Here is a 20,782-nt window from a genome sequence, read left to right as displayed (position 1 = left end):
CAGTTTATATCAAGCCGCGTAGGGCCAATTCCACAAGTTTCGAGTAACAGATAAACATGCGCAAATCACACCGAGGCGACGGCCCGCTCCAACAGGAATGTAAACTGTGCACTGCCGAGGGTCGAGCGGTACGAACCATAGATGCATCTATTCTCACCGAGACGTTCGGCCCGTTCCATAAATAAACACATATCCCGCTCGCGAATCATCCATGCGACGCAGGCACACATAAAATACATGCTCAAGTAGGAAATTAAGAGTTTGCCGAGGATAATCATCCAAATAGACAAGTTTCTCTTTTTTAANAGCCTTCGTTGATGTTCTCTGGAAGGTTTGTGCCCTTCTTCCAAGAGAATCTTATGCATACAGAAGGCTAGGCTGATACCTTTATGTCTGCCATGGTCCAGCCAATGGCAATCTTACTTTCCTGCAGTACCTGTAAGAGTTGTTCTACCTGTACATCTAGCAAACCGGATGATATAATAACAGGAAAAGTAGAATCAGGGCCTAAGAAAACATACCTGAGGTGTTCTGGTAGTGGCTTCAGCTCCAGCTTGGGTGGTTCCTCTATTGATGGCTTTGCTGGAGGTGTAGCCCTTTTTTCTAACTCAAGGGACTCGAACTGAGGTTCCCTTGTCCAGAATCCTTGGCCCTCAAGTGCCATGACCCATTCAGCTAACCATTCACCATCCATCTCCTCTAAATTTGTCAGACATGCCTCTAATGGATCTTTAACCGTCAAGGTCACATCATCTTCTTGCAGGATCACATCTACTGCCTCCACTAGAGAGCAATTAGCATATTCACTGGGTCTCCTCATAGATTGCTGAACATTGAATATGACTTCTTCATCGTTCAGTCTCATTTTTAATTCCCCAGTCTCACAATCGATCAATGCTCTTCCAGTGGCCAAAAATGGTCTACCAAAATGAGAGGTATCTCCTCATCTACCTGGCAATCCAGAATAACAAAGTCTGCAGGGAACACAAACTTCCCCACTTGCACCAACACATCATCAAGAATACCAGTTGGCCTTTTCACCGTGCGGTCAGCCAGCTGTAGCAGCATCGAAGTCGATCTAGCTCTGCCAATGCCCAGTTTGGTGTACACAGCCAGCGGCATCAGATTTATGTTGGCTCCCAAATCACATAATGCCTTTGTAAAGGCATAACTCCCAATTGTGCATGGAATAGTGAAGCTACCTGGATCAGACATCTCTTGAGCCATCGGTCTTGTCACTACTGCGCTGCAGGTCTGTGTCAGAGTCACAGTGGAAAGATCCTGAAAATCAAACTTCCGTGACATTAGATACTTCATCATCTTTGCATAATCGGGCATCTCCCTCAAGGCATCCATCAAAGGAATATTCAACTGAATTTGACGCAGCATCTCCATGAATTTCTTGTATTGAACTTCCTTCTTTTGTTTTACCAGTCTCTGAGGGAAGGGTGCAGGTATCACCCTTTGTGCACTGCTTGCTGGCTTCTCTCTGTTGGAGTTTTCTGGTACAAGAGGTGTCACCTGATCTGCAGCTTGCTCATTCTTCTTATCCTTGCCTTTTTCCTCATGACTCTGTTCCACCACCACTTCAGTAAGTTCTGTTGTTTCATCTACCTCTAATAGAACTGGAGTGGCTGGCATATTCTCCTTGCTGGTTTGTATGATTTCCTGCTCTCTGTCTAAGTCTCTCCCATTCCGGAGACTCACTGCCATCACCTGATTCGGGTTTTGCTCCTTGGGGTTGATGTTTGTGTCTGCAGGCAAGGTTCCCTGAGAGCGGTTGTTTAAAGCCATGGACAGCTGACCCAGCTGCGTTTCAATGTTCTTTATAGCTGAATCATGCCCTGCCAACTTTTCCTGCACCTTACCATTTGTCCCAATGAGTTGCTGAAGCATACCCCTGATTTCCATCATGTTGTTATCTTGCTGCTGAGGAGGTGGTTGATATGTTAATTGCTGGTGATTTTGCTGTGGATAGCCATGTGGTTTCTAATATGGTACAGGCACCATTTGGCCTTGAGGGTGCATACCCCCAGGCTGTTGCATGTTTGGACCGTACTGCTGATTTTGTGGCGGTCTCCACTGCTGTCCTCCTTGTCTCTGACCCCCAAAGTTGTTGACATAATTTATATCTTCTCTTGCCCCTTGATTTTCACCTTCTCCACTCCATGAACACACATAAGACTGATTAATACAAGGTGTACACAATCCTCCATTTGTTGTGTCAACAATGTGCACTTGTTTTGTACCCATCTTATCAATCTTCGTTGTCAATATGCTCATCTGAGTCATGAGTGTGGCCACGTTCTCTGCATGCGAATTATTTGGGTCGAGAGGAATTGAATGCACTATGGGTGCCAGTGTTGTACCTCTAGTCATCCACCCCGAATTTTGTGACATCTTGTCAAGAAGGATTTTGCACTCAGTGAATGTCTTACTCAAAAATGCACCTCCAGCTGAAGCATCCACATTTGCTTTTAAATTGTCAGCTAGCCCCATGTAGAATCTCTAGCCGAGCATCTGGTCTGGAATGCGATAGTGAGGACACTTCACTAGCATCCCTTTAAATCCTTCCCAAGTTTCTTGCAAGGACTCAGTCGGCTGCTGCGTATACTGCAATATTTCATCAATCTGTCTTGCAGTCTTGTTGGGCGGATAGAACTTATTCAGGAACTGCTTGACTAATTCCTCCCAGGTGACAATGGAATTGATAGGGAGCGAATTTAGCCAAGTCTGAGCTTCCCCAGTCACAGAAAATGGGAACAGTAATAGCTTGATAGCTTCCGGGGTCACATTTGGCTGCCTTTGGGTCACACAAATTGACAGAAAATTTTTTAGGTGTTGCTGAGGGTCTTCAATGTGTGATCCGTAGAACAGTCCTTTATTCTGCAGAAGATGCAGCATATTATTGGTTATCTGGAAAGTCTCCGCTTGGATTGCAGGCACAACTATGGCAGTAGCCAGGTTGTCAGCCGTTGGTTGTGCCCAATCATAAAGTGCAGCTTCGGGCACAAGAGGTGCCACTACCCTGACGTTGGGGTTTGCTGGCGGATCCTCGATGTTTCCAATGACGTTTTCTGCGTCACCCATGTCAAATTCGAGCTGGTGTGGTTGTTGTAATTGTTGGGTTCTCTTATTGGCGAGGTTCAATGCCCTGAATGTTTTCTAGGGGTCTGAGAGTCCTTCTAGCAGTTCTCCAGTCCTCGAAGAACTTCTAGGCATACACCTGAATTTCACAAGAGTTCAAACGTGAGAATTTCAATGAAAGAATTGGGTATAGAGAAAACTGACTACACTAAGAATTTTTGTACTTCTTTCAATTGTAATGGATAACACCGTTAATTCCCCGGCAACGGCGCCAAAATTTGGTAACGCCAAACTATGCCTTATAAAAAGACACGCGGACGTTGCAAATATAATCTGAGTAATTCTGCCCAGAGTCGAACCACAGGGAATTAACCTATCAATTACTTTTCTCGGACTTAATAAATTCACAGAATCAATTTCCCCAAACTTTGTGATTAACAGTAGATGATATTTCTAACAACTAAAACTGAAAATAAATAAACAGCTGAAAATTAACTATGCTTGATTTGTAAACAATTGGAATAAGGTCTAAGGTAATGGTTTCCCCCGTCGTTGATTTCCTTGGTTGTATATGTCTTATAACTCTGACTTAGTTGTCTCTATCAATCATGAACTCTCCAGCTATCATAAATCTTTCTCAAGCAATTATGATAATTTACTAGACGCACTCTCTAAAGCTACGCTAGCTAGATTCCAGTTACAGTTCACTTAGATCGCGCCCGAGGTATCGTTATCTCTAATCCAACCTCTAAACCCTTGGTTATGACTCTCGTCTATACTCCAGGAGTGATGTTGTTCAAACAACTACCTAAATATGCACTCTCTCTCAAGCAGATACATACTAAATAGGGACGGCTAATTGAGGGGCCTTCCAATTAACCATAATCAAAACGTAGATGAACAAATAGAGATTAGCAACCAATTCAAAACTATATTAATATAACAACCAAGTCATCCCCAACGGGTTTCACCAAAACCTTAGATTAAAATATTTAGCTACTCATAACAACGATAAAAACTACAAAAGAATTCATAGTCATTGATAGAAGAATAAAGTAGGGAGAATAAAATCGTTTTCCAAGTTGCCTCCTTGCCTCTCTTGCTTCTTCTCAATAACTCGAACTCCTTTTCTCTCTTGGACTTGTTAAACCTTTTATAGTTTTTGTAGATTTGCTTGAACATGCCCTTTTAAAACTACTGTTCCCGAATCTGGACTAGCGCGGGCACGCTAAGGCCGCGCTACTGCCCGCGCTAGTGGGGTTTAATTCTGTTTTGGGCTGCTGAACTAGCGCGGGCGCGCTAAGGCTGCGCTAATGCCCGCGCTAGTGGGGTTTTCCACGCCACGAGCTTTGCTCCTTTTTTCGTCCATAAATTCCAAATTTTGCCCGGATCACCATCATAAGTCCTCATTTGATTATTGCATTCCTGTGAAACATAAAAGTCACCATTAGAGCCAATTTTTGCATTATTTACACACTTACAACAGTAAAGCATCCTTAAGTTAGAGCCCGAACGTAGGCCAAACTATACAATTTAGCCTATTATCANCTACCACCACCCACCCCACACAAAAATTATCAACTAGGAATACACTCCCACATCTACTCAAATCAACCCCAAACACCATCTACAACACCAAACTTGGAGTCTAAAACCCCATTGCAACCAAAATCAATAATTCTATACAATAATCACTACATAATACAAAATACATACAACGCAAGGAAAAGTAGAACAACTTACTTGAGGATTACCGCGGAGTCTTGAAAAAAAAATTTGGGGGGTTGTGGATAGGTAGGGGGTGGGGCATTTTGGGGGGGGGAGGGGGGTTAGTGGATGGTTAGGGTTTGGGTGGAGAAGGGGGTAAGGAGAAGGAGTAATGGGGGTTTTAGATTATGGGAAGAAGAAGAAAGAAGAGAGAGTGGGTGGTTGGGAAGAAGAAGGGAAAAAAAAGGGGGAAAGAAAAGAATGGAGAACAAAAAGGAAGAAGAAGAATGGAGAAGAAGAAGATGAGAGAAGAGATGAGAGAGTTTGAGAGAAGAAGGAAAGAAGATGAGGGGGGTGTCGGTGGGTTAATTGGGGAGGGTGGGGTTAGTTTGGTTAAAAAAAATTTAAATTAAAAAAAAATTCTGCATATCGTACCTGGGCCTGGCCCGACCTACCGCGGTCGTACCGCGGTTACGCCGCGACCGTGGTGGACCAACTTCAGAGAGGGTCTCTGACCGCGGTCCCACCGCGGTTAAGCCGCGACCGCGGTTACGCCGCGACCGCGGTGGACCTGTTCTTGGATGCCAATTTGGGGGTTCTTATCATTGTTTTGCCCTTTTGGCACTACTTTTACCTCTTTTAATACCTACCTTACCCATGTTATGCCCAGGCTCGTGATGCAAAGTCCTCCGTGCTAACCTGCATATATATAACATGTTAGAAATTCTACTATCGTGGGTTACCTCCCATGAAGCGTCTGATTTAATGTCGCGGCACGACGCAGTAAGAGCGCAAGATTCGCTCAACCTCTCTTTTTTTTATGATATTACAGAGTACTTTTACAACACATTCGTGGGTTGCCTCCCACGCAGCGCCTGATTTAACGTCGCGGCACGACGCGAATCACATTTTGCTTCCACCTCGAGCTTATGAATTGAACCCCAAGTTTTGCTTCAAGCTTATGATTATGCTCTTGGGGCGGTACAAATTCTTGCGAGCCAAAAATTAGATAAAATCTTATGCACTTGTTGGGTCTCGACCGAGGAGTGTCACCTTGAGTAGACGGCCTTGAGAAATCCAAAATATAAGGGTCATCTACCTCTTCCTTGGACTCCTTTTTATGCTCATAAGGGTGAATTTCCATTTCACCGTCTGAACATAATGTAGAGAAGTGTTTGGAATGAGGCCCAACACGCTCAAATACATGAACTTCAAGATTTTTAACCTCCTCAACACCAATCACACTAGAGTCAACTAAATTTGTATCTTCAACGTCTTTGGTTGACTCTAGTATTACTTCATCAACATTGACATCCTCAAATTCTAGTTGGCTAGGTTGTTGATGTTCTACTCTGACCTCCCCAATTAACACCTCAAATTCATGCTCTTCTTGGATACTATCCTCAATATTGGCTTATTGAGCATTAAAAGCTTCAACCACTTGCCTCAATTGAGCCTCCAACTTGCGAATAGTTGCCTCTTGCCTTTCTATGTGCAATTGTTTCTCATTGTTTTGTTCCAGAAGGCACTTTAGCATATCCTTGATCTCCTTTAAGTCCGCATTCCCAGGTTCTTTGTTCCTATTAACTTCACAAGAAAAGGTAGAACCATCATAGCAAGGGGTTGGGGGAAAATAAGAAATATAAGCACAACCATGAAGGTGACCATTTTTACCACCACACACATCACACACATTCCAAAAATATGTTTGAGTTGGTGCACATAACTCACTCTTAGGAACGTTTTGAAAATTTTTCCACGGGTGGTTTCCTTCACAATATGTATGGAGATCAATAGTAGAATCATCTACACCTAAATTCCCATAATTTCAAGATGCCATGTTTCTCAAATCAACAGTTATAAAAAAAATACAAAAAAAAATAAAACAAACTAAAAGTTCAAACTTGAACCCTAGCAATATATACAGCTACAATTACACCGTTAGTTCCCCGGCAACGGCGCAAAAATTTGATCACGCCCAACTCTAGTCCTAAAAAGGATAAGCGGTCGCTGCAAATATAATCCGGTCCAAAAGTCCGGAGTCGAATCCTACAGAGAACTAAGGCTTAGCTGTATCTGTTTAATATCACCAAGAAGACAAGATTGAAAATAAATAAACAGCTGAAAACTAACTATGCCTAAATTGTAAACAATTAGAATAAAGGTCTAAGGTAATGGTTTCCCCCGTTGTTGATTTCCTTGGTTGTATGTTTCTTATAGTGTTGACTTAGTTTCCTCTATCAATCATGAACTCTCCAGCTATCATAAATCTCTCTCAAGCAATTATGATAATTTACTAGACGCACTCTCTCAAGCTACGCTAGCTAGATTCGCATTACAGTTCACTTAGATCGCACCCGAGGTATCGTTATCTCTAATCCAACCTCTAAACCCTCGGTTATGACTCTCGCCTATACTCCGGGAGTGATGTTGTTCAAACAACTACCTAAATATGCACTTTCTCTCAAGCAGATACATAATAAATAGGAACGGCTAATTAAGGATCCTTTCAATTAACCACAATCAAAACATAGTTGAACAAATAGAGATTAAACTAATTCAAATCTATATTACTTATAACAACCAATTCATCCCCAACGGGTTTCACCAAAACCTTAGATTAGAAAAGTTAGCTACTCATGAAAATAACAAAAATCACAAACGAATTCATATTCAAAGGCAAAAGAACAAAGAAGAAGATTAAAGATTGATGCCCAATGATCCTCCTTGCCTCTTGCCCCCAAGGGTGTTGTCTAACCCTAAAGTAGTGTCTCTCCTCCTTCAAATAGGTTTAGGACCCCTTTTATACAAGTTGGAATAGTGTAGGGCCGAAATAACCTTGTCCCGGACGAAATAGGACTTCTTTTTGACGCTTGGAGCGGCGCGGCCGCGGCCAAAACGCGGTAGGACCGCGGCCAGACAAGCTCTCTGATTTTCTATCGCGGTTTCGACCGCGGTTTTCACCCTGTTCAGTTTTGGAATTTGGAAAAACGTAAAACATGAGAGTTATATCCCTTTGAGTTAGCTTTCCAACCATATATTGTGGAGCCCAAATGGAGTTCTGAGCAAAAAGTTATGTGCATTTTACTAGACAGTGTGCAATATGCCTACTCGAGTCGTCGTTTGTTCTCAACTATCAAATTTGACCCCCGAACACGATCCCGGCTTAATTCCTTGAGCTTTTACTCAGACTTCAAAGCTTCAAATCACTTAAAATCATTCCATAACATCTATATAGCTCGGAATCACACCTACAAGGCATAAAACACACAATTAGTGCAAAACACTAGCGATTAAAGCGCAAACTCAACTAAAGTGCAGTAAATTAGAGTGTAATAAGCGACTAAAATACGTAATTATAGCTTATCATCAGTCATCGACCTTGTGGAGGGCAATACTGAATCTTTTTGGTGTTCAATGGGTGATGCCAAGCTCTGTAAAGGAAATGTTATACAGCTAGGCCGGTCTACATAGAAGAAGAAAACAGAAGGCGTGGAAGTTCGCGCCGCTAGCTCTCATGTGGATAGTTTGGGGGGAGAGAAATAGGAGAGCTTTTGAAAGGGTTGAGTCTCCTTTTTCAAATCTTAAGAATAGTCTTTTATCTTTGATTGCTTTTTGGTGTACCCATATAGCCCCTACTTGTGTGGAAAATTGGGCGTCTTTCGTAGAGAATCATGTCCTGGTGTAAATTCTCTACTCTGTTGTATAAATCTTGTATAAGGGAGTTTTCCCCTTCTTTTGATTAATACAATTTACCTTATCAAAAAAAAAAACTTGGGTCTTTCTCAGTCGTGTTTGTAAAATCTGACAGTGGCTTGTTTTTTCAGTGAATTGATTAAGAGGGGCCATTACAAATTTTTTTGTTTCCATATCAAGCTGGCTTTGATAAATATTGGTCTGCTATGAGCTTACATGGAGTGGAATGCACAGTGCAGACTCATAGCTGACCCCAACTTCTTGGGATTGAGGCAATAGTAGTAGCAGTTGTTGTAGTATCAGGCCAGCTTTAACCTGCATTGCATTTTATGGTTCTTTCGGTCATTTAGTGCTTCCTAAATGAATTTTAGTTCTACTACCAGAGATAATATTGGGGTTATGCGTAACTGTTTTTCTTTAGAATAAATAGTTGTGCTTAAATATTTGGATTGCTGAATTCTCTCTATTTTTAGTGTCTTTGTTTAAAATAAAAGATGTAAAGCAAAACTTGGAAAAAAATTTGAAAGGTAGTTACTTCCCATTTTGAGTAACTATGCATGTTGATACACAAATGGGAAGTAACTAAGTAGCATTCAAAAAAAATCCCAAGTTATGCTTTACCTAAACCTCACATCTTATATCTTACAAAGACACTAGAAATTTTATGAATTTGGCGATCCAGATGTTGATAGGATGGGAATGCTATAAATGATGGACCCCATCGTAATCTTCTCCTTTTCTTTCTCTTTAGCTTTTCTTTAGTTTAGAACTTTAGATAGAAAACAGGAAGACCTAAATTACTAGGCGTGGTTAATTAGCAAAATATTGTGCTCTCTCAGTGAAACATAAACAACAAAACTAGAACTCCGTATTATCTCAATATTTTTTCCTATAATCTTTGTGAAAATTCTCTTTGATCCATAAAATGCCTATTCTGTAATTAAGGTTTGTTACCAAGTGCGAATAATTCAATTTGAGAAGCTTATTTGTAATTTCGCTCTCTGTTTAGTCTATATTGCAATTGAGGATGTGAACTTTTTCTTGAAGAGGGACCGACCATGTTATACGCCTGGCCTTGTCACTTGTTGTTATCATTTGGTTGGAGATTGTCTGCTTATGGTTCGTCAGTTGTAAATGGCTGTTCTGATGGAACTTCGATCTCTTATAACAGAACAAAATCGTTTACGGGGTTTTGAGAGTTTCTGCAGTTTGCACTAACAGTTGCTCTTTTTTTTCTTTTTTTACAACTTTTTAGTTTTGATATTGTGTCTTGCCTTAGTCCTTGGAATATAATAAACTATCAATCAACAAAATAACACTCCAATACCAAACTAATCGGGGTCAGCAACATTAAATTAAACCTCTGTATAGTCCACTCTATTTGGTCCCCTTACATTTCAATGCTAGTAAGTAACCTGTCTTTTAATGCAAACTATATGTCTCGAAAACCTAATGTTAGTGTAACAACAACAAGTAAATTACCCCAATGGTGGTACTTGTATAATATCGAATATGACGGTGCCTTGATTCTTTATTTGCCTCGACACCCCACCCTCCAAAACCCCCCGCGGTCAATTGACAATGATATAGGTATATTCTTAGTATTTTTTTCTTTTTTAATAACTAATTAAAGCTTACACATTTAGACAAGGTGGGTTGTAAGCACTCTCCACTTCCAACCAAAAGGTTGTGAGTTCGAGTCACCCCAAGAACAAGGTGGGGAGTTCTTGGAGGGAAGGTTGCCGAGGGTCTATTGGAAACAGTCTCTCTACCTCAGAGTAGGGGTAAGGGGTAAGGTCTGCGTACACACTACACTACTCAGACCCCACTAGTGGGATTATATTGGGTCGTTGTTGTTGTAATTAAAGCTTACACATTCACTGTAAGGTGACTGCTTAGCGTATATTCCTAGTTGTGATATCTGAAGTCTATGCTCATGGACTTTTTCTTGCTTTTTTACTTACTGCAGGTTCTCCATGCATTGTTCAACCTCTGCAAGATCAATAAGAGAAGACAGGAGCAAGCTGCGGAAAATGGAATTATTCCACACTTGATGCATTTTATCATGACCAGTTCTCCGTTGAAACAATATGCATTACGCTCTTCTATGTGATATGGATCATGCGTCACGTAATTCAAGAGAGCAACTTCGTGCTCATGGTGGACTTGATGTATACCTGAGCTTACTTGAAGATGAACTCTGGTCTGTCACAGCATTAGATTCCATTGCTGTTTGTTTGGTACATGACAACGAAAGCAGGAAAGTGGAACAAGCTTTGCTCAAAAAGGATGCTATACAGAAAATGGTCAAGTTTTTCGATTTTCTGCACATACTGGAACCTTTCTTGAAAATTATCACGTATGTCATTTTTCGAGTTTTCGCTGCATATTTTGCGTGTTTGTCTTTGTTCAACTTGCGTTAATGAATCTGCCTACAAATACAATTGAATGACTTGTGGAAACATGGTTGCTTGGAACAAAAGCAAAAATAGTGGTAAGTTTCACCATTTTTGGTTTGGCAGTAGTTTAGCTGGCAAGATGCACCTATCAAAAGAGAAGGAAAATAGCTAGTGCTGCTGCCTTGATACATTTATCCAGATCCTGCTAGATGAAGTCTTATGTAGTAGAGCTGATACATCTAATATCATTTCATAGCTTATTTGGCTGTGAGGCTGTTTTGATTAGTTATGGATTCTATCCTACTAGATGAGCAATACTCTTAAATGCCTCTTTATGGTATTTGTTCTAGAGTGTCTCAGTGGATTGAAAACTTTCTGGTCACTGATTCTGCCTCTCACGATCAGTTCTATTTTACAGAGGGGTACTATGGTGCAATAGCAACAAGTGACATATGATATACTTGATGAAACTTCTACTTAATCACATATGGAGGGAGATTTTTGCATGTGATTCTTTGAGATAAAGAACCTTATTTATTTAGTTTTTCAATTTTTATATGTGCTTGGCTGTTTTGGTAAGTTTATGACTAATGGCTAGAGGTTGGTAAGTTGAAAGTTATATGGGACATTTGTGTAAGTTTCCCTTTGCTCAACGGAAAACCTGTTTCTGAATCCCTTGAAAGAGTTACACAAACATGTAGCTACAGAGGGATGAAGCAAAAGAGGAGAGGGATTGAAGACTTCAAATTTTCTTTATCACTAGGGTTAACAGTGATAAGAATTTAGGAAAAAGCACCAGCTACACAAACTTTCATTTAACCATGGTTTAGTTTATTCACTTAATCATGTAATAGATATAGTTTGACGTAAATATCAAGCAACTCACAAGGTGGACCAAGAAACTTGGACTTCTCGTCAGATCAGTAGGGACAACAAGACGAGCAATCTCTCTCCGATAAGAACACTGTAGCAACATTAATCTCGATCATCCATAAATCACGACATAACATAGACCTCGAACAAACAGAGATGCTGCCCCCAAAAGTTATAATATTATTAAATGCCTGAGTGCTCCGCTAATACGAGGGCAGCCTGTGACTTTGAGATACAGTTACTTGGATCAACAAGAGGGATTGCTCTGATGGTAAGCAACCCCCACTTTCAACCAAGAGGTTATGAGTTCGAGTCACCCAAAGAGTAAGGTGGGGAGTTCTTGGTGGAAAGAATGTCAGGGGTCTATTTGGAAACAACCTCTCTACCCCATGATAGGGGTAAGGTCTGCGTACACACTACCCTCCCCAGTCCCCACTAGTGGGATTATACTCGGTTGTTGTTGTTACTTGGATCGACAAAAATGTTACAAACTTTTCAGTCCATAGGAATGGGTTGAAATAGAAGGGAATTATACACATCATCACCACATTCAGGATAAGTTTCAGAAAATTGTACATGGGTTGAAATAGAAGGGAATTATACACATCATCGCCACATTCAGGATAAGTTTCAGAAAATTGTACATCTTAACAGACAAAACTAACACCACAGGCAAATTCAGTAAAGTTCTTCAAGACAAATTTATCAAGCCTATGTTAAAGAGATCATCCTGTCTTCCAGAATTACACTTCGCAACAAAATATGACGCACAAGAAAGCCAATATGTCACACAGTACCAATAAATAGAACATCCACCAATTTCTCGCCATCAAAAACTTATCCTTGGTACAAACCACTCAGAAGGCAAACCAATGCAGCCACACCAGAACCATATTCAGAAGATTGGAAGCTCAGCCTTTCATATCAAATCAGCGACGTTCATGGGCATTTCATCAATCTGGGTGCTGTAGTATTGCTCTATGTCTCTCAGAATTTTAATGTCATCACTCTTCACAAAATTTATGGCAACACCCTGCACCCCATGAAGGAAAAACAATTCATCAGTCATATCACATGAATGAATATAAAAGTTCTTTTCGGCGCGATTTGAGAAAAGGAGGCAAATGTCCAAAAGGTTCCCAAGCAAATAAATGATTTCGTAAGTTAACGTTTGGGACGATGGGAACGCTGCAATGAAGCAACAACAATCCGGACGGCATATTAAAATTTAAAGCAAGTATAAATGTTAGCTATTGTAAAATAAGTATCTGCCTCTGCACTACTGAGTCAATGATCAATAGCTGAGCAAATGAAGGGGTTGTCAAGAGTGCTGTGGAATTTCTTTGGATTAACTTTCCTTCAGCAAAGGGCACTGCAAGAGATAGCTTGGAGTATGAGAACTTTGTTACACCACTTTTCAGCAAGTGTTCTTGGTCCATAGAACAAAAACATCTAAGGAGATATCCTCTTTTAGCTCTGTGGAAGCAGTTGTCAGAGCGCTCCGTTGAAGTAAAGGGCACTGCAAGGGATTGTTTGGAGTACGAGGCATTTGGCATACCACTCCCGTTAGTAGGTCTTTGGCTGTAGAAAAAATATATCTATGGAGACGTCCTTGTTTAGTTGTAATCTTGTATTGAATAGTTATATTCATCTGCTAAATGCTACACATTGTACAAGAAATTTCTACAAGCTTTTCGTCATCGTATGATGAGCTTAAGTTGCAGCACATGGGCACAATTATCAGGCATAGTGAGCAAGAAAAACAGAAGACAACATGGAGGTGATAAAAAAAGGGATTAATTTATGAGGAAGACAAGAAATATACCTTTCGACCAAAACGACCAGAGCGACCAATGCGATGAATGTACAGCTCTCTATTGTTTGGAAGGTCATAATTAATCACCAGAGACACCTGAAATCGAAATAGTAAGCAAAGTATGAAGGATAATACAGTAACATCTTTATAAACAAGGACAGTATAGCAGAAAGATTCTCCTAGATGTGGCAGTCTGAAGAGGCGAACAAACAAGGATACTCAGACGATAATGTGTTTGCCACAGTAGGTCCGAATATCAAGTATGAACTAAGTCAACATTCTAGCTATTGTTGCATTTGTAAATCATTTGTCACACCATTCTTATCCTTGATAGTGATACCATCAGGTATATCGAAATGCATTTTCTGTAGGAAAATAGCTTCTTGATTGTACACAAGCCTATCAAATATCACAAAATGTATTTTGTTGCATTCTAGCTATTGTTGCATTTGTAAATCATTTGTCACACCATTCTTATCCTTGATAGTGATACCATCAGGTATATCGAAATGCATTTTCTGTAGGAAAATAGCTTCTTGATTGTACACAAGCCTATCAAATATCACAAAATGTATTTGCACACAAGTAAATAGCTGCTTAATCATGGGCTATCATATCTTTTGTTAACCTTTGCTAAAAGAATGTAAAATCATATCCAGAATCAACACCAATAATTATTGCATTAAAAGCTACTCCTATATATATCCAGAATCAATTCTATATATATATATATATATATATATATATATATATATATATATATATATATATAGCTATTGATTTAGAAGCCTAAGTCAAACACTTTGCAATCTATCAAGCGAAATGTTTCATATCCCAGATCAATTCCAGCATAACTACTGCAATAAAAGCCCAAGTCGGCCACTTTTACGATCTATCAAGATATTATGAATTATCTATATTCTCCCTCCTCTATCCACAGCACTGAAGAAATCCCGAGATGGGGAAGAGGGAAATGTTTCCAAAATCAGGAGTGAGTAGGATGTCCACAGAGAGAAGGTACACTCCTCTTCACCGATTCTTCTCGATCCTTTGCAACCTTTTTCTCATCTATATTAATTGACTTTTGCGGCAAAGTAAGAAATGAAATTATACATTCCAAATGAACCAAGTAATATTAACTGAAATGTTTACAAAGGAAAAACCTAGAAAACTTCAAAAAATGCAAGCACCAGATCAAGTCCCTGTAATAGTCTATCGTTGTATCTTTAAGGTAGCAAACAATTTCCATCACTAAAAAGTACAATATCTAGAGCTTTTGTACTTGATCATAATGGACATGTTCCAACTTTCAGAACAAACTCTACCGGCAAAAACAACCTCATCTTTACATAGATCTCAACGACAAGTAGACTTGGGGATCGCTTAGGTAAACCTGGATTATCAAGACTGTCAAAATTAATAATAGTAGCTTACAACCAATTAAAAGGTCGATATCACAAATTAAAGAACTGAATTAGGGCATGGAGGCTGTGTAACAGAAAAGGACATAGAGCTTGCCTGTTGAACATCCAATCCCCTTGCCCAAACATCTGTGGTGATTAGAACACGAGTCGTGCCACCTCGGAACTCTGCCATAATAGCGTCTCTCTCCTTCTGTGGCATATCTCCGTGCATAGATGAGACTGTAAAATTATTTTCACGCATCTTGCTGGTCAGCCAATCAACCTGTCACATTAATCGCACTTCATTTAGAAAGGCATAGTACAAAAACAAATGCACCTATTTGCGGAAAAAGAAAGAAGAGATTCTTGACATTCCCTCAAGCATGTCGGAATTTAAATAGTGTTTTCGAGTAAATAAAAAATGGGAAAAAAGGAGATTCCCGTTCCTAATAACACAATTATAGGTAAACCTTTGCCATATTCACAATTTCCTAATATTGACATTCTTAAAACTCCCTCTCAAGTTGAAGTATACATATTGTATGCTCCTAACTTGCCGCAAATGTACTCGATTTTGGAGCCACGGGTTGACTTTAAAAGTATCTGCTAGCTAATCATTCGAGTTGACAAAACCTGTCAAATGCACCCCGATTCAATCTTTTGTCGAATGAAATGGCACTCTACTTCTATATGCTCTGTTTTTTCATGGAACATTAGATCTGAAGCAACGTGCATTACAGCCTCATTGTCAAAGACTTATTGCATTAGTCCATCTCCAACATACATTAAAGTAGAATGATTTCTTTTGGCTTCTCCACTGATTACTACACAGAACAGCATTCACCGAAATGGACGCTCAACATATATCAGAATGATTTCAAACGCTATCCAATTACTCACATACAAAACGTAAATCTATCCTGAATGAGAAACCCCTAAAAAAACCAATCAAAACCCTAAAAGCTCCTAATAACCCAGTATCTCTTAGTTAAGGCAATAGTGCACAATAATTCACTTGACTTGTCAAAAAGGAAACCCAATGTGATTCACTTGGGAGCAAAATAAACAGGTGACAATGTTACCTTTCGTTTTGTGTTGCAGAAAATAACAGCCTGGGTGATGGTGAGTGTATCATAAAGATCACAAAGTGTATCAAATTTCCACTCTTCTTTCTCAACCGCGACAAAGAACTGTTTGATTCCCTGCAACAACACAGAACAAAAACCAACATGAGGAAAACAAATTCAAGTTGAAAGTTAGTACGTCAGTATCATTGTGAAAGTGCATCTGCATTTCCTGTGTGTGGGCATGTGTGTGAACAAGAAAAAATTCAAATCATCACTTGCCTCCAGAGTCAACTCATCACGTTTAACAAGAATCCGAACAGGATCTGTCATAAATTTGCTTGTTATCTCCAGAATTTCATTTGGAAGAGTGGCAGAAATCAGTACAACCTGCAAAGTTAATATACATATGTCAAGTGTTAATATACTTATCCCCCATTCCAAAAAGAAAAAAAAAAAGATGGATACACACACATGTAAGTACATAAAAGCACAGTGGGAGAATCTAATGAAAATTTTTAGTTCCATTTTTTAGTTGGTGAGCACAGACCGTCTCTTCCTCTATACAACAAAGTATCATACATAACAAACAACAAAGAGGACTCTACCAAGAAAGTGGAACACCCGGACAATTTTCATTCCCATTTCTTTCCCTCAAAGCAAGGAAAACATGCAAAGCAAACTGGATTCTTGATTTTCTAAACTACTGAATCATACAGTTAAAAACAGAAACAGCAAATCAAAATGTAAAGAATACAAAGTAAACCTCTAGACATCACATAGACACCAACAGCATGCACGAGAATTGCATTCAAGCAACACTATCAACAGATAATGACCAATGACGGATCAATAAGGAGCTGCACAATCAATAGGATTAAGTGGTGGGCAGCCACATGCCAAAATTAACAGCGTACAGACAGTTCTAGATGAAGATTTGTAATATCTTGATCAACATGAACAATAAACGTTAGTAGAAATAATCAAACCTAATAAGCAAGAACGAAAGTCTTTGTATGCGTTTAGAGAAACAGACAACTCACCTGAAGCTCCGGTGGAAGATATCTGTAAACATCATATATCTGATCCTTAAAACCACGGCTCAACATCTCATCAGATTCATCCTAACAAACATCAGAAGCAGAGTAAGACCTCAATAATTTTAATGGAGAAGTACAAAAAAGAGTTCAGCAAGCAAATTAAAATATGAAGGTCAGAAGAAAGCCATAAACTTACAAGAATCAATAATTTTATACCCCTAGTTCGTAAAGTTCTCCTTTTAATCATGTCACAGACTCTTCCAGGAGTTCCAGAGACTACTTGTACTCCATGCTCTAGTTTTCTGATATCTTCACCTACGCTTTTGCCTCCAATACATGCATGTGCCTGAACGTTAATGTAATCTCCAATAGCCAAAATCACCTTTTCTGTTTGAGCTGCAAGCTCCCGCGTAGGCGACAAAATTAATGCTTGTACCCTAAGAAAAAACATGGCAGTTCACTCAAAATTCTTAGACTTCATTAAAGAGCAAACTGCATATAAATTCATAACCTTTTTTTATACCGGAAAAAACTGCATATAAATTCATAACTTTTTTAATAAGGTAAAGATTATATAAATTCATAACTTTATAAGTGGCCAAAAGGAAATAACTACTTTTAATTCAATAGCCCCATTTCCTTATTATTTTTCCTTCACTTGATCAAATAATCTAAAAAAAGCAGGAGCAAAGGCAATCATCTAATTCTGAACTATACCAGAAAGCAAAATCACCTTACTGGTCATAAGTTGTTATAACTAAATACGTCGATCATATCTGCATTTCGATAAACTTAAAAGTCATAGGAACGAAAATATAAACATCTCACCATCACAAATCATAATTTCATATAAACAAATAGCATGTGGCTTCAGGATTTTAAGGAGGTGGGAGAGGAAAACACTTTTTGAAGCAACAAGTGTAAGCCTAGATAATGAGTCTAATTTCAAAATTTTCAAATACACATACATATCATCTATATATGTAGACCTAAATCACGTGAGAGAGGTATCAAAAATATCTACAACTTCTATTCATGTGAACTAAGCAAATAATAGAGCACAATGGAAGAGAAATATTCATATAAGCAACAATATCTGGCTGAGATAAGGATCTAGCCATTATTTCTAGACCTACATTCTAAGTTGCTCCGACGCGGCAGTTTAGCTGACGCACCCATGTCGACACCACACTAGTATGGGTAAATTTGAAGATAATAACATACCTTATCTAGGAAATCAATCATTTACTTATCTACAACTTGAGAATTAAAAAAATCACACTTTACAAGCTATACGTAAGTATTCCACAAAATGTCTCATAATCTAGAGATATTCTTAGATTTTTATTTTTTTGAATTATTTTTAGCCGGATCCCTCCACCCGTATCCGTACAAGGATCCGTATCCCCCAATCTTAGAATTTACATCTCAAAGGATCTGACCTCTAGATCCGCACTCGTGTCCGAGCAACTTAGCTTACATTATGTCCGGTCTTGCCAAGAATTCTTTTGATTTAGTAACTAACTTGTTTGGGACTGAGGTATAGATGTTTTGTGTACCGGCCTGCCCTTTTTATATCGACCCCAACGTGTTTGGGACTGAGGCATAGTTGTTATTTAAACATAGAATCTATAATTTTAAAGAGCCTCCAAAGCGTCTTAAAATACAAATCATTAAGTATTGGGGCAAAACAATCCCAAAATAGAACGGTGATATTAGTGGGGATTCATATGGCAAACTACAACTACTTTTGTATTGACTCATAGTTGTTGCATTGGAGCAAAACAATCCCAAAATAGAGCTACATGATTCGTGAGGATTCATATAGCAAACTACAACAACTTATAGGATTGACACATAGTTGTTGTATGGGAGCGAAACAAGCCCAAATTTCATATTGCCAACTCTACATCTCCACCTAGTTCTAGAATGAGACAATTATTATTGTTGTTGATGGTTTAGTAATAATCTAAAATGTTTTTTTATAACTGAGGGCCAACTGGGCAAGGTTTGAAACTCAATGGGTAGCGGGCCAGTCCCTACACCACTAATACATTATGCACATAAATGTCAAGCTTTCTATGGCGAGTTTGAATCCTTGACATGCGCCCAATCCACACATCAATTTACGTTCTAGTCACTACACCATAATAGTCCACAATGCTCTTTGATATTAATCCTACAAAATAGGATAATTTCCCCTTTCTTCGGGCACAGAGATAGGTAATCCAAAATATATAGTTAGAATTTGAGTTTGATAGGGAGCCTAATGTTGCAGTCAAAGTGGACTCATTATGAAGAAATTCCTTGCATATCAGCACGTGCATCCCCCACTCAGCACCTTCTACTTGAACTATATTTATGTGCAAACATTATCTTACCTTATAAAAAAGAACTATATTTATGTGTACAAAACCCACCCAGCGTCAATACCCTCATATTCACGGATACTATATTTATGTGCAAACATACCCAAAGGCAACTCCATTCTCACCACAACTCCGTTAAGGATGGACGGATACTGATCACCCACCACAACTATCCTCAACTACTACTAAACCTAAATCACAAACTAGCTGATCTATATCCATCTTATTACATGCTTCATTCAAATTGAACCATCCATTAAAAACAATATTTTTTAAAACTACACCCTAGTGAGGAAAAAGTAAGGGAATGATAACACATACTCGGAAGATTTGGTATCCACAATTTGGCAAACAGTGAGTGCAATCATGGAGGTTTTTCCGGTACCGGATTGGGCCTGAGCGATAACGTCACGGCCCGATATAATAGGCAGCACGGCCCGTTGTTGAATGGCAGAAGGCTTTTCAAACCCGTATTGATAAACACCTCTAAGAAGGTCATCTTTAATTCCCATCTCAGCGAAACTAGCGATGGGTTCCACGCCCTTTGATGTCTCGAAGAATAATCTGTCTTCCTCCATCGGCGGCCGCCTCCTGTTCGCCGGAATAACAGAGCCAGTCGCCCCCCCATCCATGGTGTTAGATGAAACGTGTATCGTTGTGTTGAAAAGTGGAGAAATGGGAGACGCAGAAGCCCTAAGAGAGAGAATGGGAGACACAGAAGCCAGAAGCCCTAATAACTGAGAGAATGAGTACCGGGTGAAATGATATTTGTACAAGCCCCACACGATCTCCTTAATACTGACCAGTATTAGTACCGGCGCTATGGGCCAACATAAAGCATATCAAATTATGATTTGGGTTATTTAAATTATATGCAAATAACCTTAAATTAAATTTTCTATATATAAATTATAAACAATTATTTGATATTAATTAAAAAGCAGGGTATGAAATCATTTTTCAAATCTCATAGTGGATAATTATTTTCTTCTTCTTTTATCTGTAATAACCCAAACCCTTGATTTTTACGCTTGTATTACATTTTACGGCCAGTATTAAAGAATACTATATATGTAGCATTGTGATTTGTCTTGTTTGAGCACATTAAATTATATTATTTTAACAAAATTCTTACTACCAATCTAGTTTCCATCTCAAATTCAAATATTCTTATCCTTCTACATTTTTAGACATAATTTTTTTTCTCTTTTTTGTTCCTTGCTTATAATTTTTGCATTATTTATTACTTAATATTGTTATACTATAATGTGATCTTTTATTAATCTTGTTTATTAACCTTTTAATAATCATCAATAAATGTTAAAGAA

General features: G+C 38.9%; 1 protein-coding gene across 1 annotated transcript; it reads right to left on the bottom strand.

Moving 5' to 3' along the window:
• Positions 12,344-20,229, bottom strand: LOC109209034 (eukaryotic initiation factor 4A-3). The gene is made up of 8 exons (XM_019372202.1): positions 19,776-20,229; positions 17,282-17,522; positions 17,089-17,169; positions 16,328-16,435; positions 16,064-16,183; positions 15,097-15,264; positions 13,588-13,674; positions 12,344-12,795 (listed from the first exon to the last, which is right to left on the bottom strand). The coding sequence occupies exons 1-8, from the start codon at positions 20,084-20,086 to the stop codon at positions 12,682-12,684; spliced, it is 1,230 nt and encodes a 409-aa protein (XP_019227747.1). The 5' UTR covers positions 20,087-20,229; the 3' UTR covers positions 12,344-12,681.

Source organism: Nicotiana attenuata, chromosome 2, assembly GCF_001879085.1.
Source record: "Nicotiana attenuata strain UT chromosome 2, NIATTr2, whole genome shotgun sequence".
NCBI classification, from domain to species: domain Eukaryota; kingdom Viridiplantae; phylum Streptophyta; class Magnoliopsida; order Solanales; family Solanaceae; genus Nicotiana; species Nicotiana attenuata.
Note: the sequence above shows the minus strand (reverse complement) of the source record. Positions and strands in the feature narration are given on the sequence as shown.